This window comes from Orcinus orca, chromosome 2, assembly GCF_937001465.1.
Source record: "Orcinus orca chromosome 2, mOrcOrc1.1, whole genome shotgun sequence".
Taxonomy (NCBI): Eukaryota; Metazoa; Chordata; class Mammalia; order Artiodactyla; family Delphinidae; genus Orcinus; species Orcinus orca.
The window spans coordinates 94,815,992-94,840,277 of NC_064560.1; the positions used below are offsets into that span (position 1 = coordinate 94,815,992).

General features: G+C 47.5%; 1 protein-coding gene across 3 annotated transcripts in view; it reads left to right on the forward strand.

The window, feature by feature from the left end:
• DAPK2 (death associated protein kinase 2) overlaps positions 1–24,286 on the forward strand; it is a 122,383-nt gene that overhangs the window by 87,412 nt on the left and 10,685 nt on the right. For 2 of the 3 annotated variants that reach the window (XM_049706192.1, XM_049706191.1), the window contains exons 4-5: positions 493–631; positions 19,478–19,607. In XM_049706192.1, coding sequence (XP_049562149.1) covers positions 493–631; positions 19,478–19,607 — 269 coding nt within the window. The remainder of the gene's footprint in view (positions 1–492; positions 632–19,477; positions 19,608–24,286) is intronic. The other variant, XM_049706193.1, reaches the window with a different exon arrangement.

Here is a 24,286-nt window from a genome sequence, read left to right on the forward strand (position 1 = left end):
GGGAACCATCTTGATCAGTCTGCTCATTTTGCAGGTGAGGAAACTGAGGCCTGACTGGAGGGGGCAGGGGAGTGAGTTGTCCAAAGCCAGTAGCAGGGCTGGACTGGAACCTAAGTCTCCAGTTTCTGTCCCAGCATATGTTCCTCTTTGTCATCCCACAGCACTTGTTTCTGTCCTCTGTCACTTGAGTCCTATGGTGGGGAGGGGTAGCACCTAGGATAACAAGGGACCTGGGCCTAGAGTGTGAGCAGAGACCCTTCTGGTGACACCCTAAGGGTGGTTCCTGCCCTTGTGATCCAAAGGGAGGAACACAGCAAGTAGAAATAGAAGGAAAGTCAGTCCCTGGGCTGGCTGGATAGAGCCCCAGAGATGAGTGAGAGGATTCTGCTAAGCACGGTGCCTGGAGACAGGGTCAGGGGTTACACCCATGGGCTTGGGCTCAGGACACACAGGACTGACTGGGCCTGGGCCCTCCTTACTGGTGTCTTGCAGAGTGTCCGGAGGAGAGCTCTTCGACTTCCTGGCCCAGAAGGAGTCCCTGAGTGAGGAGGAGGCCACCAGCTTCATTAAGCAGATCCTGGAAGGGGTGAACTACCTTCATGCCAAGAAAATTGCTCACTTTGATCTCAAGGTCAGTGGGGTGGGGGGCGGAAAGGGAAAAGAATCAGGTTAGGAAGAATGGGCCCAGTCTCTCCTAATGTCATTGCCAGGAGGGGTCAGCGCCCACTAGGCCTTCCTCCCTCATCTTACAGTTGAAAACTCTGAGCTCCTGGGAAAGAAATGATGCCACAGGAGTGTCCCCCTCCTGAGTTTCATTTCTCAGATAAGGTTTTTTTCACATAGGGGCTGATGGCAAGAAGCTTCTGAATCAGACCACTGGCACCTTATCTCTTTCAGGAAATACATAGGGTGTAGTTTTTAAATAAGTAAGCCAATGACAGGAAACTTGAAACCAAACCCATTTCACAAGACTGAACTTTTCAGTAACCAAGAGCTAATTCCTGAGCGGGCAGAGCTAGACGCATTCAGATGAATACTGCTGAGGTTGCCTGGCTCTCTGGACCCAGCACAGTGTCCAGCATCCTTTGACCAGAGGTTATAAATCTTAGAGCCCAGTGACCACTGGCTGTACTCCCCCACTCTGCCCCTTACTGTGGCCATAAAACTGATTCCAGGGGCCACTGATCATTTGTGGTAACTGGTATTCAGGGTCGAGAAAGTTCACTGTGACCACACAGGACTTCACAAAGCAAGAGTGTGGTCAGAGTAGAAGGATCAGTTCCCACAGTAGCTGAGCTCAGTTGCATAGGCTGATGAGCCTTTACAGTCACCGGAAGCATAAAGATCCCCCAACCTGTAATCAGAGGGACCCATTTATTGGGGAGGAGACCCACTGATTTTTTTTTTTTTCTTTTTTTTGGCTGCATTGGGTCTTTGTTGCTGCTTGCGGGCTTTCTCTAGTTGCGGTGAGCGGGGGCTACTCTTCGTTGTGATGCACAGGCTTCTCACTGCAGTGTCTTTTCTTGTGGCGGAGCACGAGCTCTAGGCACACAGGCTTCAGTAGTTGTGGCGTGCAGCCTCAGTAGTTGTGGTGCATGGGCTTAGTTGCTCTGCAGCATGTGGGATCTTCCCAGAACAGGGATCAAACCCGTGTTCCCTGCATTGGCAGGTGGATTCCTAACCACTGCACCACCAGGGAAGTCCGACCCACTGATTTTTCTATCCAGAAATTCCTTTTGTGTTTCAAGCATTGTGCTGGGTGCCTGGGTATTGCTATAGGTACAAAATCAACTGAGGCCTTGTTTGAGCTTAGTTCCTCTTTTCCAGGAACTTGTGCAGGAATCATAAAAGAGAGATCAACAACTCTAAGGGCTGTGATAGAGGGAAGTACTGGGGGGCTGGGAGTCTAAATGAGAAGCCATCTAAGTCAGACTGGAGTATCCGAGAGGGGCTTCCTGGAAGAGGTGGTACTTGAATTGAGTTTTGAAGGACTGCCAGGAGTTATCAGAGGGGACGGGCCTTCTGAGGAAGTGAGGCCAGCAGGTACATGGTCCTGAAATAACACAATGCATTCAGGATAGTACAGACAAAGGGTGAATGTGCTGAATGGAGAAGCCAGGAGGAGAGCAGGAGGCAGACACAGGCCATGGGAGCTAAGCCAGGGCGGTTGAACTTTACACTGAGAGATATGGGCCGGATGAGCAGGCAGGTGAGGCGAGCAGATGTGTGTTTCAGAAAGAGCCCTCCAGCTGGGAGCACGGATAGAATGGGGACAGTAATCTGGGTGGGATGTGGCAAGTGCCAAACTAATTTGAGGAGGGGATAGAGTCAAGACCTTTTATAGAGGTTGCTCTGAGGATTGATTAGGTACCTAACTAGATGTGGGACATGAGGGGGAAGGCAGAGTCCAGGATGACACCCAAGCTCTGGCTGGCAGGGCTGGCCCAGAGAGGGTATGGTGTCTTGTGGTCTCAGAGGCTACATCAGGGTGTGGGCTCACGTCCCGTACAGGGATCCCACCCCAGCTCTTACTGTGCCCCGTGGGGTGACCCGCTGCGAGTCTCCCCTCCTTAGGCCAGATTGTCGCAGTATTTTGAATTCCTCCAATAGAAGACATGTTGCAGAGTCTCACACAGGTGTCACGGGGTAAAAGTCAGGGTCACTGAGGAGCGTGTGGCCTGGGCAGGGCTTTGGACCTCAGGGTATTCACACACCAAGCAGGAAACGGGCTACCTGGATCGCACGTGTGTCTCCTTCCTGATAATGCTATGGGTAGTTGACTTATTTTCTCTGTCTTCGCTGGCTCCAGGAGGCTGGCCTCTGAATGGCCTCCTTTGTCTTTTCTCTCATGGGGCTGGTAGAGGCAGGCGTGTGGAGTCCACAGGCCCCGATGACTAGAGCATGTCCATGCTGTACGGTTGGCTTCTATGGCAGCTTGCTGAAGTGGGGGGAGTTGTAGCCCGGTCAGGGCTTCACCCTCACTCTACCGTGTACCAGGAAACAACTGAACCTCGGTTTTTCAGCTTTAACACAAATGGAGAGAGAAGCAGCATCAAGTTCTGGATACCAGATAGGTCCTCTGTAACAGTAGCTTCCCAGAACAGAGGAAAAGAAAACACACCTCCTGTTACATAGACTAGGAAAACGAAGCCTGCTAGTGCAATTCTAAATTGCCCAGCAGAGAGCTGAGATTGGTTGCTAAGTGGGGCTACTGGTCGGTGATCTTGTCTGGCTCCTGGGCTCAATCTGGACGTTTTCCACAACCTGGAGACAGTCTGGGTTTCCCCTGGATGCAGGTAGGTTGAGGATACTGCTGACCCCTACCCTGCCTTGTATCCTTAGAGGGGTATGGACAAGAAGCCTGCTGACTCCCCTACCCGTGGGTCCCTTGGCCCAGGCCCAGCTGGGCAACTTCAGAAGTGATGAGTAGCTGGAACTCAGTGGGATCACCTCGTGGTTGACTAGACACTTCCTGGAGCCAGCACGTGGGTATGTGTTCCCCTTGGCTGGAACTTCCTGCCAGCTGGAGGGATCATGCAGAAGGTCCAGCTGGTAGCTTACAGGGGACTTCTTGGTTCCATGTTGTTTCCCACCATATGAAATTCATTTTATATGAATACATTTCTCTTCCTGATTCTCCTTCTCCACGAGGGACCTCTGCTTTCCCCTCCTCTTGTATTCTGTTACTCCTTGCCAAGTGAGTCAGGCTCGCTTGGCTGCCCCATGAGCACAGCCACCATTGTTATCTCCACGCCCCTGCTCATGACCTGTTCTCCACGCTCACCTTCCAGCCGGAAGGAGCAGGTGATGGCGGAGGATCAGCTCTCTGGCCTGCCTTTGGAATAGGAATGACCTCTCCTCCTGTGTCAGCCATTGTGCTGGAATGGTAAGGCTCTATCCCTGCTTATGACACACTACCAACCTTATGGCAGAGAGCAAGTGAATGGAAAAATTAATGTACAATAAACAGCCTTGGTTAAAACAGATCATGGCATGCTGTTGCCCAGAAATCTGTGGCAGACCCTTGTCACCCATAGGATAAAAGAACCCCTTCTCAGCATGGGGTTTCTTAAACTGTTTTAAATGTTAAAATGTTTAAACATTTTAAAAATGTTTCTTAAACATTAAGGTCTTTCTTAAACTGCCTGGGCCCTGATTCTGGCCTCATCTACCTTTCCCCACTTGAAAACACTAGCCCCAGGCACCAGGATGACAGATACATGTCCTGGCCCCTCTTCTCTGTTCATGCTGTTCAAATCCAGGAAGCTGCTCGTCTTCCTTTTCTCTGCCTATGGACTTCCTGCTCATCCTCCAGGCCCAGCAGAAATGCTATTTCCTCGGGTAAGCAAGCCTTTCCCACGCCTGCCAAAGCATAACTGAGAACCAACCTGCTTCCCTGCTTATCTTGCCCCTTGTATAGACTTCCACTGACAGCATTTATCACCGAATTCTCAGTTCTCTCTGGGCATCACTTTCTTCTCTTGTCTCTAGCGCAGTGCCTGACATATGAGTTACTCATCGTTGAATGAATGAGTGAATGAAGGAATGAATGGTTTAGTAAGACAAATGCATGCATGGATATCATCTGGAAAATGCAAAAGAGGTGGCAGGCATATTTCAATTCAGTGATGTGTCATTTATTGAGGGACTATTGTACACCAAGGGGTAGAGTGACAAGCATCAATAAGATATGGTACCTGCCTTCCAAGGGTCCACCACCTACGGGGAGATGGCTGCAGTGAGACTGGTGCCGAGGCCATCTAAAATAAAATCTACCCATGACACTCACTAAGAAACACTCACTTCTGAGGGGTAACCTCTCTGCCTCAGCAGAATGAATACCATCCCAGTGTGTGGTGTAAATTCACCACAGACAGGCCCGCTGGTGTGGGTAGGTAGAGGGGGTGCAGGTAGATGATGTGTTTATATAAATGGACGTGACACTGCGACTGACTGCCCCTCATCCTGGGTATCATTCAATGTGCCGTCTGGAGGATGGATACAAGGAAATGGGGCTCAGCACCACCCAGGGACCTCACCCTAGTACGTGACCCCACACAAATAAAGTCCTTGTAGAGGCTGTGTTTGTGTGGTTTTCTATTTGTTTTGGATTTGGGAGTTTCCCCTCTGAGTATGGGTGTGTCTCCCCTACCTTCCCCAAATCCAACTTGAGAATTCAGAAATGGAAGGTGACCCTCAGGTCTAACTGGTATTTTAAGCAAAAAGAACACACCATGAGAATTGAATGAAATTGTATGCAAGCCAGGAACCCGGAACTCTGAGGGGACTTTTTGATTTATGTAAACAGTGTTAAGAAGAGTGAATTCCTGAGCAAGATACTCCAAAAATCCAAATTCCTCTGTGTCCCCATCATCCTTTGAGTTGTTTGTATGTTCATGATGCGATGGGGTCTGCTCACCAAGCTTTCATAAGAATGATACTAATAATACTTTAAATGTACGTTGTACTTTCTAGAATACAGCATGCATATACGTCTCTTCTCTCATTTGATCCTCACAGCCACCCACTGAGGTACAAGGTATTGTCACTTTTTTACACATAAAGCAATTGAGATTCAGAGAGGTTAAGTTACTTGTCCAAGACCACACAGGTACTAAATGATAGGGCTGGTACTTGAACTTAGCCAGTGAGGAGACACTAAGCACAGCTGAGTATCACCAGCTTTTATTTCACCAGATTCTAACAGTATGGATTTCTTACTTGCTTGTGTCATGCCTTTTACACATAGTTAATCTGAAGGTTTATACTGTGCCATAAATTTATCCTTTGCACAGTTAATTTCTCATCTGGTTACCTGAGTTTTTCTTTCTAATACGTTATTCCTCATAGTTAAAAAATTAATTTGTATTCTATTAATTGCTATAAAATGTGCATGCATTTGAAAGTAGATCTTACAAGAATGAGATGATTTCCATACTAAAACCTTGGAACATGAAATAGAGGTGAGACTTGGCAGTTTTGACTGTCAAGATAGGTTCGGGTGAGATTGTAAAAGTTTAGGGCAGAAGTTTGTATAGGCAGTCACAGCCATAGAAGACTTTTCCCCTCAACATTTTTTATTATGAAAACATTTCAAAATGTCTGAAGAAATTAGAAGAACCATACAATGAACACCATTATGCCCTCCTCCTGCATTCAACATTTGGCCACATTTGCTTTACCTCTTTCTCTCTTTAAAAAAGAAAAAAAAAAATTACATTTATATAAAAAACATTAAAAAAGCATATAAAAAAGCATTTTATATATATATACAAACACACACACACGTGCATATGTGTGATTTTTAAAATTAAAAATAATATCTAATAAAAATTTAAAAGTATTAAAATGTATGTAATTTATTAAAATTATGGTATTATTGGAAAGAAAATTGTAGCTATCTTGACACTTCAATAAGCATCTCTCAAGATTAAGTTCAGTCTCCTACCAACCCAAAGTACCATTATCACACTTAAGAAAATTAACAATAATTTGTGGAAGACCTTTAATTGGTAAAAAAAACATTATTCTATTTCTTATTTAGAAAGAAAATTCTCCTGGCAGTGGAGAGAGAATGGATGGGAGAGAGTAGGCCAGTTGGAGGTAATGATAAGACTGTGGGAAAGAGATGAACCGAAGGTACCCCATACACTTTTCTTAAAAAATGAAGTCAATGGTCGTTTATGCTATTATAAAAAGTAACAAAATACAGAAACATACAAAGAAGTTACCTGCAGACTCTCTACTCCAAAATAATCATTATTAACATTTGTTATATTTTCTCCAGCTTTGTGTGAACAGGGTGTGTGTGTGTGTGTGTGTGTGCACATGCATGCGTGTGCGTGTGCGTGTGCGTGTGTGTGTGTGTGTGTGTTAAGGTGTTATAACTGTACTACTTCTACAATTTCCTCTCCTGATTTTTTTCACTCTGCATTCTAACCCAAGCAGGCCACATGGGCTCTGTAGTGATTTACTTTGCTGTTGAGGCTTTTCTAGAAGTCTTTCTGATTTCCTTACCCTCTTGGCATGTTCTGAGGGTGGACCCTGTTTCCGGTTCCTCATACCCAAAGCTTAGCTTATGCCCCAGCCTCAGTATGTGCCCCGTGGGCTCTTCATCTCAGCTCCATGCATCAGCATGGGAGCCCAGAGCCCTAGGGATGCATCCTGGCTGCTTCATCAACTACTGCAGGGCCACCCTAGGGTGACCCGAGGAGAAGTGAAATGAGGACATAGAGCTCCTAAATGGTTGAGGGAAGGAACAAAATGTGGCAAAAATTAAACTATGGAGAGCCATAATTGAAAGAGTTGAAATATAGCAGTAAATGTGTGAATTGGGAGCATTAAACCAACAAGCTGCTTTTTATGAGATATAGCAGGAGGCCACATGGGAAGCGGAAAGAGGAGAAGATTGTGGGTCAAGCCTGCATTTAAGTCTCACCTCTGTTAGGTAGGGTTGGGGAGGTCATGGCTCTGACCTTTCCTGGCCTTGAAAGTGGAGATAATATTGCCCCTCACTTCCTCACCCAGGAATGGAGTGAGGGGCCAGGGGGAGATCAGTGTTTCTGAAAGGTCCCTGTAAACTCTAAGACTCCTTCCAAGGGCTGGCTATGAATTTTAACTAGCCTCCCTATGAGGCCACATTTCTCCCTATTCCTCTCTTTCTTCCAAAGGGATTCAGAAAGGGAGGTGGGCATGGAAGCACCCAAAGGGGTAATGAATAAGGTGGTGCTTTCCTACCACCAGGCTGGGCAGATTCCCAATGTGGCAGGACACTGTGTGAGGTTGATATGGCTTGGAGTGAATATCATGATCCCTATTTTACAAATGAGGAAACAAAGACAAAAAAGCCGTGCCCTCCTGCTCTTTTGTCCTTACTACCTTTGCCATCACCATTAGGTGCTCAGAGTCTCTTTGCTACTTCCAGCTGCCCACGGCCCTCCACTCTGGGCCCCTGCCCAGGCCTGGCCTCCACTGAAGTATCATGTGTTCAAATAGTACCTTTTAGGCTCCATTCACATCTCTACCATTAGCCCTCCCCATGCAGCTGATCTCAGTAGGAGTGAAAGAACCTGATTCTGGAAGTGGTACAGGGTGGTGGAAAGGTATCTTGGCATGAAAAAACCTGGGTGAAAACCTAGCTGCACCACTTCTTAGTCATGTGGCCTTGAATAAGTTAATTAACTTCTCTGACCCTCAGTTTCCTCATCTGGGAAGCACAGACAGTAACTTAGTCTACTCAGATTCTGTGCAGTGGTGTTCTGGTAGTAGCTGGATCTCCAATAAACATATGTACACACACACTAAATTATTATAAAGTCTACTGATATAAAGGTTTATAATGTAATTTACAAGTAATAAAATATATAAGACTTTAATTTTGTAAATTTCACAAAAATAAATTGATTCTTGTAGAACACTTTCCTTGGTTTTTGCTGACCTCTTATATCAATACCAACCTATGGATGCAATAGACAAATGAGTGTAGTTCCAACAGGATTGTTCGTTGATATTTTTGTTTATGTTAACAAGTAAGGTGAAAATGAAGGAATGAAGACGTGTGTTGGAGCTTTACTTGTTTGCCAATGACATGAGTGACTTCTTTGCTGAATTGGATAATGGTTTCTGAATACTGAAAAATATTTCTTCAATTTTCTCTGCTAGCACAAAATAACGGCTATAGACACGACACCCTTATAAGTTTAATCTCTGTTATTAAGTGATTTTCTGCAGCACTTCCTAAGTCTAGAATCAAGAAATCAAGTCCTGATTTGTAGTGTCTGCGGATTTCTGTGGTGTAAATACACCCACTGGGGCCAATTTCAAGGCACCAACTTGATGACACTGACTAGAGCTAGGAAGAGGGGTGCAGTAACATACCATGATGAAGTACTTCCGCCATTCAGAGATAAAAGGCATTAAATAACCTCAAGAACATAGAAAATAATAAAATATAATAGAAATAAAGAAACAAAATATAATAGAAATTTATACTTCCTAATAGAAATTAGGAAGTAATACGTTTTTAAAAATTTATTTATTTATTTGGTTGCGTGGGGTCTTAGTTGCGGCCGGCGGGCTCCTTAGTTGTGGCGTGCATGTGGGATCTAGTTCCCTGACCAGGGATCGAACCCCGGCCCCCTGCATTGGGAGCATGGAGTCTTATCCACTGCGCCACCAAGGAAGTTCTGGAAGTAATAAGTTTTAAGTATTTTAAATATAATTTAATTAAATATGTTTCTATAATTTAATTTTTAATATTAAAATAATATTCTTACATAGCTCAGTTTAACAACTGGCTTACAACATTCTTGCTAATTTAACAGCAGGCTCTCATGAGCCGGTAGGCACCAGCTTTAGCCCACCCCCAGCTCTCTGAGACTCTGTTGGTGAAAGCATTTTGTAAACAGGACAGTGCTACCTGCAGGCCAGCTGTGGTGGTGGCAGCAGTGGTGTAACAATAATAATGGCAGCCAGCATTTATTGAGGCTGTAGTAAATGTGCAGGCTCTTCTCTGAGTGCTCTGCATGCGTTTACTCCTTTTATCCACATGACGACCCTATGAAGGAGGTAGGTTCCATGGTCGTGGCCATTTTATAGAAAGGGGAGGTTGCTCAGGGGCTCCTAGGTTTTCCTGTGCCTCCTCAGAACCCCTTACCATATTAACATTCCCATTTCGCAGATGAGGGGCCAAGGATCAGAGAGGTGAATGACTTGCCAAGGTCACACAGCTAGCCTGGGGCAGAAGCAGGGTTCAACCCAAGTCTGGGGACTTCCCTGGTGGCACAGTGGTTAAGAATCCACCTGCCAATGCAGGGGACACAGGTTCGAGCCCTGGTCCGGGAAGATCCCACGTGCTGCAGAGCAGCTAAGCCCGTGCACCACAACTACTGAGCCCATGTGCCACAACTACTGAGCCCACGTGCCACAACTACTGAAGCCCGCACGCCTAGAGCCCGTGCTCCGCAACAAGAGAAGCCACCGCAATGAGAAGCCCGCACACCGCAATGAAGAGTAGCCCCCACTCACTGCAACTGGAGAAAGCCTGCGCGTAGCAACAAAGACCCAACTCAGCCAAAAATAAATAAACAAATAACTAAATAAGTTTATTTATTTATTTAAAAAACCCAAGTCTGTCCAATGAGAGGGCCCTCTTTAGTGCTGGTTCCCCAAACACTGGGCGCTATATGATTTTGACTTTCTTGCAGAACTTGCTTTAGAAAACCAATTCTGGAGCCTCACTCCTGGTGGGTTGATTTAATTGCTTTGGTATTTTTAACACAGTCCCCAGGGGATTCCAATGGGTAACTAGCTCAGATGGGCCCCAAAGCACAGCTTGGGGCTCAGAGTGCCTGGATTCAGGCCCAGGTTCCTCACTGGTTAAATGGAGGCTCCGACCATCCACAGCTTGGCGGCTGTGAGGAATAAGGTGATGTGTGGGGAGAGCCCAAGGCAAATGCTGGTTGTCGTGTGGCACAGACCAGAGAGCCAGCATTGCTGATTGGCCCAAGGCTGAAACCCAGTGGTCCTAGAATGACCTTGAAAGTGAATTTTTATTTCCCTCCCTCTACCCAATAAGAGCACAGAGACAGTAGGTAGTGGTTTTCTCTGACTTTACCAGGCAGGGCTTCTAGAACCATGCAGCAGCCTCCCATAGAGAAGCAGGCCGTGAGTGAATGTCCGGAAGCTGTGGTTTAACAAATCCAGTGCAACTGGGTTGGGGCCCTTCCCTAAGATGTGCGTTTTCTAGGAAAAACATGGAGCTGGAGGGACTTCCCTGCTGGTCCAGTGGTTAAGAATCCACCTTCCAATGCAGGTTACAAGGGTTCGATCCCTGGCCGGGGAACTAAGAATCCACATGCCGTGGGGCAACTAAGCCTGCGCGCCTCAACTAGAGAGCCTGCATGCCGCAAACTACAGAGCCCACGTGCTCTGGAGCTGGCGCGCCATGACTACAGAGCGCTGAAACTAGAGAGAAACCCACGCCACAACGAAGAGCCCAAGCATTCTGGAGCTTGTGCACCGCAACAAAGATCCCATGTGCCACAACTAAGACCTGATGCAGCCCAAAAAAAAAAAAAAAGAGGAACGTATCAGTTAAAAAAAAGAAAGAAAGAAAAACATGGAGCTGGACCAGCAAGCTGGTGAGTTACCAGAGCTGAGATGGAAATGCCAACTTTGCCAGCCGGCTGGGGTGATCTAAGTGGGCACCCTTACATCAGCTAGAGGAAGCGAGGCAACATGGGAGAGGAGAGAGCACACAGGCATCTTGGGCAAGCGTTTAACCTCTCTGAGCCTTGACTTCTTCATCTGTAAAATGGGGTGATGACGGTACCTACCTCAGAGAGTGAGAATCAAATAAGAAGTGTGTAAATGCTTCGTAAACTAAGTGCTGTAGGTTTTACTATGCGTGAAACTTCAGATTGGGTGCCTTTGGAAACACAGGAAGAGCAGGCCCTGCCCTCAGCAAGTGTGCAGTCTAGTGGGGGAGGCAAGACTAACACATAAAGGTCTTGGCAATGCTTGGTGCTGCAGGTCAAGATTGCTGCACGAGTGTGGAGCTGGGAGAAAGAAGGAGGGCTGGGCTGGGTATTCAGATGATGCTTCCTGGAGAAGATAGCATTTTGACTGGGCCTGGAAAGATGGGTAAGAGCTCAATAGGCAGATGATAAAGACCTCTGGAGAGGAGCGGCAAGATCAGGAAAATAAGCACAGAGATGATGACAACGGCTACAGGCCACTTTATATGCCTTGTTTGCTCCTCTTAGTAACCCTCTTGAGGTAGGTTTTATTGTTACCCCTAATTTACAAGTGAGAAGCCTGAGGCCGAGAGAGGTTAACTAACTTGCCTAGTGTCAGACTGCTGGTAAATGGCAAAACTGGGATTTGAACCCAAGTTCTAAGGCTCTTAGTCATTGTCTATGTTGACTCCCTAAATGCAGGTTGTGCAAGAGACACACACATGACTGCGCCGATTCTTTCATTCCTTTACCTGGTAAACCATTCCTGAGCACCTACTACATTGCAGCCCCTCTTGGGTGCGAGGGATGGAAAAGAGAGGCAAAGCCCCTGTCCTCCCCTGTGGGGCCTCAGGTTAGTGGGGAGAGGACATGTAAGGGAGTAGTTGTAGTGCAGTTGGTTCTCTGCCAGAGGTATGTCCGTGTACCTTGCCGGCCCTTGGGTAGAAACAACTAGCTGTGTGTATTGACGGGGAGGGGGTCACAGAAGATGTTCCAGTGGGGAAGTGCTGGAGCTGGGTGGTGAGAGGGGAGGAAGCCTGTCAGGAAGGCATTCCAGCAGAGTGAACTGCAGGTTGGGGTGGGGGTGATGAAGGTCCGCTGGCATGCAGCAGAGGGTGTGCTGTCCAGAGGTGGGAGGGCCTTGAATGTTGATGAAGGTGGACGTTGGGCCCGGGCCGCACTGGAGCTTGGTGGGGAAGGGCTGCCTGTGGTCTCATCTACAGTGTGCTGGGGGGATGGGGTGGGGAGAATTGCTTCAGCACCATGGAAACCTGCCCACAGAGCCCTGGCAGCATGCGGCCCTGCTTTCTCAGGTTGCCCAGCACTTGCTGAATAACCTGGGACTGTGCTTGACATTTCCAGGGAAGGTTCCTAGACAGCTTCCTTGTCCCCACAGCACAGGCCTGGCTGGGCCCAGCTCTGCTGAGCTGGGCAGCCTCACCTGGTGATGGGCAGGCCATGCAGGCACCTGGAGAGGGCACTGGGCCGAGGGTCAGCAGACTTGGGCTCTGCTCTTTGCTTGGTATCCTTGGCAGTTTCTTGACCTCTCTGGGCAGCTCTGCAGCATGAAGGAACTAAACGGTCTCTGAGGTCCCTTGCAGCCCCAACATTGCGAGTCTGGGGGGGGAAACGGGATGGGGGGAGGCAAGCAGAAGATGAGTGGGGGAGGAGGCAGGTCTGCGAAGGGCAGGTTCTTCAGATTCAGCAGGGTTTCAGTAAAGTTCCTGGGGATGACTGTTGTCACTGCTGCATCCCTGAAAGGAGAGAGCAAACATAGCCACCCTGCTCTGAAATCTCCTTGGGCACCGCTCCTTACATGGACCATCTCCCTGAATTCTCAGGACACTGTATGCCTTGGTAGGTGTTCCCATTTTGCAGATGGGGAAACCAAGGCTCCAGGAGGTCCAATGACTTTGCCCAGGTTTCTCTGTGAGAGGTAGAGATGGAATCTGAACCCAGGCCTGACTCTAAGCTCTGGTCTTTGGCACCTCACTTCATAGATCCCCTGAGGCTGCCTTCACCCTGCAGGGGCTCTTAGACATGCTGTACCAGGCCAGTAGGGATCACCCGACAAGGGTTCCCCCTGGAGGATCAGCTTCCAGATGACCATAGTAGGTGCCTCAGGCCAGATCCACTGGGCTGCTGAAGGGCACATTGGCCCATAGCTGTCTGCCTGATGGGCTGAGTTGGTGGCTTTATTTTAACAGGTGGGGGAAATTTCACCTCCTGGTGGTGACGCCATGGGCCCAGGGCTCAGCAGTGGCAGCATCTATGGCAATGTGATCCCTTCCTCCAGCTGTGCTTTGGAGGTGACGTCAGGTGTGTGGGTGAAGTATTTGGTTGAAGTAAATAAAGCTGGAGGAGAATGACAGGAGTGAGGGAGTGTGGATGGGCTTGCACTATCCCAAGGGCAGTCTGGCTTGGCAGTCTGCTCTTCTTTCCTGCCCTGGAACCAGGAGACCTGAGGCTTTGTGGTCCTGCCTTGGGGCCCAGAGGAGTGGGAATTGGCCCAGCCAGCTTGGAGGATGTACCACCTGGCAGCTACAGGGCCTAGAGCTTGAAGAGGCTTTGGCTATCATCCAGGGTCTATTTTGAAGTTGGGAGACAGAGGCCCAGAGAGAGGAAGTAGTCTGCTTAAGCTCACACAGCCTTGGGTGGTGGAGCTGAAATTGGAATTTCCCAATACCCAGGCCTGGGCTCTTTTCCACCACCCTACCCTGTTTGGGGAGCGGGGAAGCGAAGAAGCTTAGACCAAACCCTTGGGGGAACTGCCTCTTTGCTGCCCTCAGACCACCCTTCAGACCCTCCCTGAGTCCCTTTTCCCTCTTGATCCAGCCCTAAACCAGCGCTGTGGGGAGGTGTGCTCTCGGGCGCCCCTAGTGGTCGAGGGCCTCCATGGCGCAGAAAGGGAAGAGCCACTAGCCCCCAATTCCTTCAGTTCACATCAGCGAATTGTTATGAAACGTGCAGGATGCAGGACACCATAGGGGATGCCAGGAACCTTAAAACTGATTGAAATTTTTCCCAAGGAGGCTACCACCCAGGAAAGCTGCATCACGATACGAGAGACAGCCTGCAACTAGGGCCACTCACTCGTAAGCATGTTCGGTGCTGAGGGGGTTAGAGCACAAGGTCAAGGGCTGCTTCATTGAAAAGCAAGGGAATAAAAGGGGGCAGAGATAGGGGATAGGCTCTGAAAGTGTGAGGAAGAGTAGGAAGGGCATTCTAGGCAAGAGGAAGAGCCAGAGTAAAGGATGGAATAGAGATGTCGTCCTGGGCCTGGTAATGCTCATCCTGAGGGGATATAGGACAGGTGATGGGCAGTGAGGCTAGAAAGTGCAGAGCCTCAGATGCCTCAAATATCAGGCAGGGCATTTGGAGTTTCTCTGGTGGTCAGTAGGACCACTGAAGATATTTAACCAAATAGGGTGCTGTGGTGGAGAGAGCAGGAGCTGGACTTCCTGGGAAGCTCATCCTGACTCTGCCATTATGAGCTGTTGGACCTTGGGTGCATGTTTTATCATTCTAAGCCTCTGTTTCCTCATCTGTGGGATGGGGTTCATAATAGTACCTACCATTCAGGGTGGCTGCAAGGATGACATAGAGCACTAGTGCAATGCCTGCCTTGGTAGAGGTGCAGTAAGTGTCAGTCCCTACCTTGCTTCCTCGCCTCATCAGATTATTACTGGAGGTTGGGATAGCAAGAAGGAAGCCTTGCTGAAAGTCAGAGAAGCTGCAGATATGGGGTCCAGGTCCCCTGGCCAGCCTAGAATCTCCTTGGTAGCCTGGGCAGGAAGTAGGAAGCATTGGTGGCGGGGAGCCTGTGACCTCTGTGTACTCCCAGTCAGGGCTGGTCTGAGGTGAAGGTGCATCTGGTCCAAATGATCCAACTTGTGAGAAGTGAGTGAGGTGGGGACAAGGACCCAGGTCTCCACCACCTAGCAGAGCATTCTTGGGGGGCCCCACCTCCCAGCCTGAAACCCCTAGACCCCCATCACTTTATGCAGACCTATCTTGGGACTCTCTTTGACAGGACCTCTGTTTTCTCACTGAAATGAGGGGGTTTAGCCCAGGAGATCCTGACGCAACTTTCTGAGTCTCTGGACACAGCACGAGGGCCAGGCCAAGGGCGGGGCGTGGGGCTGCTCACCAGGGAGAAAGCATCACAGGAAGAAAAGCATCCTGGGATGGGAAACAGGTGTCGGGGCAGGAAAATAGCTGTATCTGAGCCAGGGTGCGAGTTTGCCCCAGGCTGCTAGGCCCAAGCTGCATTCCCACTTCTTCCTGGGATAGATTCCCAGGACCCTTGGGAAGCAGGGAAGGGGGACCATTTAGTCTAGTGGTTAGGAGCACAGGCTTTGGAGTTGGACAGAAAGAGGTTAAACTCCCTGGTCCATGAATCAGTATTTTTTCAGTTTTGGTTTCTTTTCCTAAGAAAGAGGAATGATAAACACCCACCGTATAAGGTAGTGAGAGGGTCAATGAGGTATAAAGTATGTCATGTGCCTGGTTAGCACTGGACCTGCACATTGTAGGGATTTACTAAATGGCACCTGTCTTCACTCGGGGAACATTTACCGAGCACCTGGTGATGTCAGGCTCTATGCTAACCTTTGGATAGTTGATAGGAGTTAAACCCTCGGGAAGCTCTTAGCCCAGTGGGGCAGACAGGTCAGTAAACTGACAAGCTCGAGGCAGTGGGAAAAGCACTGAAATAAGGGAGGTGCAGGGTTTGATGGGAACTGGGGAAGTGGCAGGTGTGGGCAGCAGGGGGAGGCTCTCTGGAGGAGGTACTATTTTTGCTGAAATGTGAATGTGAATTAGCCAGGTTGGGGGTAGGGACAGTGCAGGGAGAGTGTCCCACGCAGGGGAGCAGTCACCTGCTGTGTGATAGGTTCTTGGGGTGGGGCAGGGGACAGATGGGACTCAGGTGAGAAAACATGGCCTTGCACGGAGGTTCTCACAAGCCAGTGGAGAGGCTGTTTCCCCTGGACTGTGGGCCACCGAGGTGAGAGGATGCGAGGCAAGGACGCTTCTCACTTCTTTTTTTTTTTTACATCTTTATTGGAGTATAATTGCTTTACAATGGTGTGTTAGTTTCTGCTTTATAACAAAGTGAATCAGTTATACATATACATATGTTTTCATATCTCTTCCTTCTTGCATCTCCCTCCCTCCCACCCTCCCTATCCCACCCCTCTAGGTGGTCACAAAGCACCGAGTTGATCTCCCTGTGCTATGCGGCTGCTTCCCACTAGCTACCTATTTTACGTTTGGTAGTGTATATATGTCCATGCCTCTCTCTCACTTTGTCACAGCTTACCCTTCCCCCTCCCCATATCCTCAAGTCCATTCTCTAGTAGGTCTGTGTCTTTATTCCTGTCTTACCCCTAGGTTCTTAATGACATTTTTTTTCTTAAATTCCATATATATGTGTTAGCATACGGTATTTGTCATTCTCTTTCTGACTTACTTCTCACTTCGTAGGGAGAATCTCCTGGGATCCTCCCAGGGATTCTCCAGGAATGTCTGGGAGAATCCTGCCTCCAATTGTTCCTCCTTCCTTCCTGTGGGGTCCCTGCCCCCCATCCCTACTGCCCCCCAGTCCTGGGGACCACCAGGGCTAGTGTGTCTGCCTCTGTCCACTGCGGCTTCCAGCCCTGTTCAGCGGGTTTTGGGTGCGGGGCCCCTCAGCCCCAGGGAGAAGCCTCAGGGCCATTCCCAGGAAGAGAGAAGTTCCCAAAAGGTGGCTGAGGAATGTGGTGGAATGGAGGGAGGAGAAGCCCCCTGCTCAGGAGATGGTGGGCAGCAGGGAGGGTTCAGCTCACCACATGGGGTGCCAGGATGCTTGGGGTCCCTGGGCAGCCACCGGAGGGCCGGGTCAGGGCACTGGAGGGGGCCCCAAGCCTGCATCCTGTGTCCTGACCTCCCCCTGCCCTCACTCTCCTTTCTGCAGAGTGTAAGGAACCGCCCTGCCTTGGGAAAGGACTTTGACACAGTTTCAGAATAAGTTGAGAGAAATCTCCAGAGGGGGAAAAGAATAAACACACTTGTAAATGCAAAATGAAACATATTATATTTTTTTTAAAAAAAAAGGAAAAAAAAAGGAGGGATTCCTCATCCAACTCACTTGAGTGAAAGTTTCCAGCCACTGTGAAGTGAGGTCACAGAGACCAGGGAGCCGAGAAGTTCGGGATGGGGACACCTGGGCAGATTCAGAATCAGTTCAGCCAACTTTTAGGGCCACCCTCCACCTGCCCCCCTCTGAGCTCTGCGCAAAGACCTGAATCCTCCCTCCAGCTGAGGGTACAGTAGAGCATCGAGGACAGACATCGAGGACTGTCGGACAAGAGAGAGTGTGACAACTGTCATAGCAGAAAGGTTCCAATGAGCATGAAGGGGCCCCGGGGGAGGGAGGGTTCACGTCTGTGGATGGGGGGAGAAGGCTCAGTGCTGCTGAGGAAAGGTTTCAAGGAAGAGGTGGACTGAGTTAGACTTTGAAGCCTGGCTAGGATTTCAGTGGGCCGAGATTGAGCAGAGGCTTTCCAGGTAGAGCAGATGATGAGAGCAAAAGTGCAAGGTGGGAAATTCTCCAGTACTTCGAGAAACAGGGACATTCAGTTTTCTTAAACACTTATTTATTTACTTATCTATTGATTTAAAACCGCTCTATTGAGATTTATATGTCACCTAGCATGTAATTCACCCATTTAAAGTCTACAATTTACAAAGTTGCACAACTAACACTGCAATCAATTTTAAAACATTTTCATCACCCCCGAAAGAAACCCCGTACCTATTAGCAGTCGCTCCGCAATCCCCTAGTCCTACGCAACTCCTCATCTACTCTGTTTCTGTGGATTTGCTTATTCTGGATATCTTATATAAATGCAGTCGTATAATCTGCGGTTTTGGGCGACTGACCTTTCACTTAGCACCATGTTTTCAAGGTTCATCCATGGTGTGGCATGTATCAGTACGTCATTCCTTTTTATTTTTTTCTCCGCCTTCATTCCTTTTTATGGCTGAATAGTATTCTGCTGTCTGGATATACCACATTTTGTTTACCTACTCATCAGTTGATGGACATTTGTGTTGCTTCCACTTTGGGACTATTATGAATATGCTGCTGTGAACATTTGTGTACCAGTTTTTGTGTAGATGCGTGTTTTCAAGGCATTCCATTTCGAATGGGATCTAGGACGGTCCTGGCGAGGAGTAGCAGGGAAGAAGATGAATCAGAGGGACTGCTCACCCTCTGAGTGCTCCGCGTGGTTGGGTGGGAGTGAGAAGGCTAGGCTCAGGATCCTGTTCTAGCCTCACTGGGAGCCTGGGCTGAGTGAGGCCAGGGCAGGGCTGTCCCCCTACGTACACACACCACCCCCCACTGTTGTGTTAGATCTGGCAGCTGTTTTTTGTTGGTTTTTTTTTGCGGTACGCGGGCATCTCACTGTTGTGGCCTCTCCCGTTGCGGAGCACAGGCTCCGGACGCGCAGGCCCAGCGGCCATGGCTCACAGGCCCAGCCGCTCCGCAGCATGTGGGATCTTCCCGGACCGGGGCACGAACCCATGTCCCCTGCATCGGCAGGCGGACTCTCAACCACTGAGCCACCAGGGAAGCCCAAGATCTGGCAGCTGTTTTACTGGGCTGGGAATAGTCTGGGCAGCTGGTATTTTCCCTGGAAATTAGGTGTTTTTTTCCTGTGTCCCACCGAGGGCCAATGTTAGTTAAACACATAGAGAAGTGTGAGCCACACCGTTAGTCTACAGGAGGGGAGTGTTGTCCACAGGAAGCTGACCGGCCAGGGGAAAGAGGTGGTCAGGAAGATGGAGGTCAATAAGCCATGTGTAAAGTGAGGCTACATACACCCAGAGAGGCAGTGGTTTTGTTTACAGGAAATGCTGCAAGTATCTCCCTGGCCCCATTTGACAGATGGGGAAACAGAGGCACTGCATTAAAGGGATCTGCCGTTCAGAGACAGAAACAGGATTAAAGCCAGAGTCTGGTTCTGCTGTCAGCAGCAGGTTTGGTAAAACCCAAGCCTTGCCCTTGGCGTTGTGGCTGGTTTTGAGTTCACAGGAGAAGACTGAGGACACAAAAACAAGAAAGTGTTTATGCTGTTTTGGTGTCCCAAAAAAGAACACCAAACCCCACCCCAAGACCAAAGCAAAAACATAAAATAGGGCTTTAATTACCATCTTTTCTTTTATCCCTTTTCTTCTCTTTTTTTGTTCTCCAGCCAGAAAACATTATGTTGTTGGACAAGAATATTCCCATTCCACACATCAAGCTGATTGACTTTGGCCTGGCTCATGAAATAGAAGATGGAGTTGAATTTAAGAACATTTTTGGGACGCCAGAATTTGTTGGTGAGTTTTAGGCCTGTTTCTCTCCCAACTGAGAATCTGGGATCAGGAGGTAGAGAAATCCCAGTAGTAAACCCTGTGTCTGGAGCTGTGGCCTATGGGCTGAGAGATGGTGCCTTGGAGACTCCCTAGAAATCTAATGGGTAGGGAAGGAAGTGTCTCACTGGCCTCTGGATGAGGGTCCAGGTGCTGGCTTTGAGCGCCCAGTGGGGCAGTGAGAGGCCAGGTGGGGCTAGAGGCCTTTGCAGAATTAAATCCTCCCAGAGCTGGCTCTACTGCCTGCTCTTAGAAGAGATTATGAACATTTAAAATTACCTCGCCCTCTTGCATTCCCATAAACTCAACCTTTTCTGGAGTAGCTTTTGATTTCCTGAAAAAGAGAAGGGAAATCTTCTACTAGATGTCAGTTTCAGCTACTCGCCTCTCCTGTGTGCCTGGCCTTCATTCACGCACAGGAGGCCCAGCCCTGGCAGAGCCCTGGCAGCTCTGTCTTCCCTCTGTGTCTCTCAGCCTTGGCCCAGGCCTGGTGGGACTTGCACCACAGGTCGGGGCGGGGAGGGGTATGGTCATAAAGAAACAGCTTTGCAGAGGGGAAAGGAATGAAAGTTCAGAACCAACACCTCTCTGCTTTGGGAGTTGGAGTGGTCTTAAAGATGGAGGGAGGGAATGGTCTCCTCAAAGCCTGGGGGCTCAAACTTCTGACCACAGTCTAATCAAAAAGGAAGACGGGATGCATCAGAACATCCACCCTGATAGATTTTCAGGCCACACATAGCAGCTCTGCAGCCACTGTGGAATGAAACTGCAGAGGCCCCACAGACCCCCTGGCAGGGAAACCTTGCTGTGTGCGAAGCACTATGCCTGGTGCTCTGCAGGCATTGTCCAAATTAATCCTTAGAGGATCTAATGAAGCAGATTTAAAATATCTTCTCCATCAAGTGCCTTGTTTAAGGCAAAACAACCAGTAGGTGGTAGAGCAGAGATTCAAAAACAGATACATCCAACATCAAAGCATGTGCTTTTTCCATTAGACCACGTTGTCCTCTATAAGAAGACCTTGCCCTCAAGGAGTGTTCAATTTAGTTTTGGAAACAAGACATCAAACCATCAAATAAGAGCGCTGAAAGGATGTTTTCAGGTCACCTGATCTAGTTTAAATGTGGACTTGGAGAGCTAGGAGATTTTACTTAAGGTTAACCAATGGTTATTCTCCACCTACTATACGACAGATATTAGGTACTGGGGACACAGTGATGGTAAGAAGCCACACTCAGACTGGCACACCCAGGGTCACACAGTGAGCTGGTGGCAGGGCCAACTTGAACCTGGGGTGCAGGTGTCTAGTCTCAAACTTTGTCCAGGATAGCAGTTGCTGCCGGCCATTCACATATGTGGTAAAAATGCATGTTTATTTAAGTTCATACCAAGTGTTGAATGATAATAAATGGTTCAACTAGAAATTCAGGGCAGTCATGGAAGAGGTGACACGAGACAGGATGTGGTTAAGTGTAAGGGGAGTGATATAGACAGCTCTGAAAGACTGTTCAGACAAGATATCCACTCTCACAAGGTCAGTGGGATCAGTCCTGGCCTTGAGTCAGCGAGGGACAAAGTGCTGTCGCTGTGGGTGTGGGAGGATCTAAGGGGGGTCGGGAAGGAACCAGAGCAGAGGAGGTGCACGTCCTGGGTTCAGAGGTACCGCAGCAGGGGTGAAGGGCCAGAATGAATGCATTTATCAGGGACCATTCACTGTCCACTCTAGATGGATCAGAGGGTTCACACGGGCTGGCAGTGTCAGTGGGCTATTGATGGGCGGAGCCAGACTGTGGAGGGTTTTTCCCAGTGGTATACTGGTAAATGTCTAACAACCAGGTCTCAAAACAAAACAGAATACAACTCTAATTAGGTTGGATAGCATCTGCCAATTTCAACCTACCAACATGTTGTCACTGAATTCAGAGTTGGGCAAAGATGCACACAGCTGACTCTTGTGAGCCAGTGTGACACAGCTCCAGCCCAGAACTGGTCTTATTTGCACCTTACAGATATATAGGGTGGTTTCTCTAAGCCCCTGACCCAATTATGATGACTTACTTTTCCCAAGATCCCTGAACACAGGTTATAACCACTCTTCCCTATTCCCACCATTCTTTTGAAATTTTAACCTGAGACCAGGGTTAAAAAGTGTCAGCTTCTGGGAGTGTGGTGGACCAGGTCTTCCAAAAGGTCCTCTCACTACAAAACTGGATTCTTGAGACAAATATTATTTTTCATGCAATTCTGGACTCATAGGAAGTAAGATAAATCTTTAAGTGAAGTAACTCCTTCAGCATCACCTGTCCTACCTTGAAAATCAAGCGAAATGAACGTAGAGCTGGAGCTGTGAGCAACAAGAATATTCAATAGGAGGACCTCTCCTAAAGGCAAGTATACATATCAGCATTTATCAGAGACTAGCGAGATTTAGATGTTCAAGGATGTAGGATATCAAAATTATCAGATGTTGACTATAAAATAAATGGAATGTATATAGAAATAACAGGTAGACTCACAAGAATGGGCAGGCAACAAGAGATTCAAAAATGACCGGGCAGATTTTTAAAAGAACCAGATAGAACTTTAAGAAATTCAATATATACTCGTTGAAATTTAAAACTCAGTGGATGGGGCAAACAGCAGATTATACACAGCTGAGGAGAGAATTATAGAATTGGAAGACTGAGCTGGAAAAAATCAGCTAGAATACCACAGAGTGACAAAGATATAGAAATATTAAAGAGAGGATAAGTGGAATAAGTTTAAAATAAGAAGCCTCACATAGGTCTATTTGGATTCCCGGACGAGGGAATAAAGACAATACAGGAGCAATATCTGAATAGAATGGCTGAGAATTTTCAGATCTAATGTAAAAACATGCATCCCCAGATACAGAAAGGACAATGTATATCAATCAGAAAAAAGAAATCTATACCTAGACACATGATAGTTAAAGTATAGGGCACCAGATACAAAGAGACGATCTTAAAAATCAGCCAGAGAGAAAAGACAGGTTACCTACAAAAGACAAAAATTAACAAACAAAAACCAATAACCGGACTGACAGCATACTTCTCAAAACAACAATGGAAACCAATGTCCAATAGAATATAATCTCCAAAGAGCTGAGGAAAAATAAAAACCCCATAATTGTGGAGAAATTATATTTCAAGAATGAAGGTAAGAGATTCAGAAAAAAAGCAAAAACAAAAAAGAACAACAACAAAAAAGACAAAACAGTTAACCTCCAGCAGACCTTCATTAGTGGAACTTCCGAAAGATGTACTTCTGAATTAAGGAAAATGACTCTGAAGGGAGTTCTCAATGCAAGAAGTAATAGGAGCAAAGAAATCAGTAAAACATTAGACAAATATAATTATTTTCTTTCCTAGAGAATGATAACGATGATGCTGATGATGAAGCTTTAATTGTAGGACTGAAAAAAAGAACCAGAAACGGAAGAAAATAATGGTAGCTAGGACAGAGTACTCGAAATTAGTGTTCTAAGTTTCTTGTATTGTTAGAGGAGGGTCAAAATATTGATTTATGTTAGAATTTATTTGATATTCATAGTAAAGTCTCAGGGGTAGCCATTACAAAAGTAGAAGCTGGGGGAAAAAAGAATAAGAAAACTAACAAAAAGCGATTTAAAAAAAAAAAGACAAGAAAGAAGATGAAAAGCACAGATGAAAATGGACAAACAAAAGCACCTGAAGGACAGAAATGAGTGTGTATGTATATCGAGCAGATGAGCACTAGAAAGTGAGCTGTGCTCCTCAAACTCTCTATGGTGAACCACTTGAAAAAAGTCTATCCTGGACTGCTTGTTCAGTAAGATACAATAAAAATAAATTCCTAGAAAAGTGATCACAGTTTGAGTGTCACAGCAATGTCAAATTGCTATGCAAGTCTCTAAATGCTTACTGTCAATTTCTGTACATATCTTGTCAGGACCAGTGACAGTCTGCAGACTGTTTGCCTGCAGACTGCACTTTGAATAGCACTGTCCTAGAGAAAGTCTTTCATGTGTGTCTCAGGAGACAGGTACAAAAAAGTTCCTAGCAATGTTTTTCCAATAAAAGATAATAATATAATAAAATAATAAAAGAAGTGGAAACCATCCAAATGATCACCAAGAGAATGACTAGAAGATGATCTATATTCACACAATGGACTATTATATAGCAGTGAAGATGAAAAACCATGGATGAACATTCAATGAACGCTAGAAGCATCATGTTGAGTGGGGAAAAAAAGTCAAGTGACAGTAGATCACATGCAGTATGGCATCATTTTTAGGAAGCTGAAAAATAAGCCAGGAGAGTGGTTCCCTGCATCTGGGAGGGTGGGATGGGGGCACATCCAATAGATGCAGAGGTTTTGATATTATTCTAGGTGAACAGACTTAGCCTTTCCCACTCCCCACCTTTTTCCATTCGTGGTTAAAAAGTCTCAATCCTTCTCCCTTCTCTAGTTATCATCCTCTCTTCTCTATTTCATCACCAAGGTTGTTTTTTTTTTTTTTGCGGTACGCGGGCCTCTCACTGTTGTGGCCTCTCCTGCTGCAGAGCACAGGCTCCGGACGCGCAGGCTCAGCGGCCATGGCTCACGGGCCTAGCCGCTCCGCGGCACGTGGGATCTTCCCG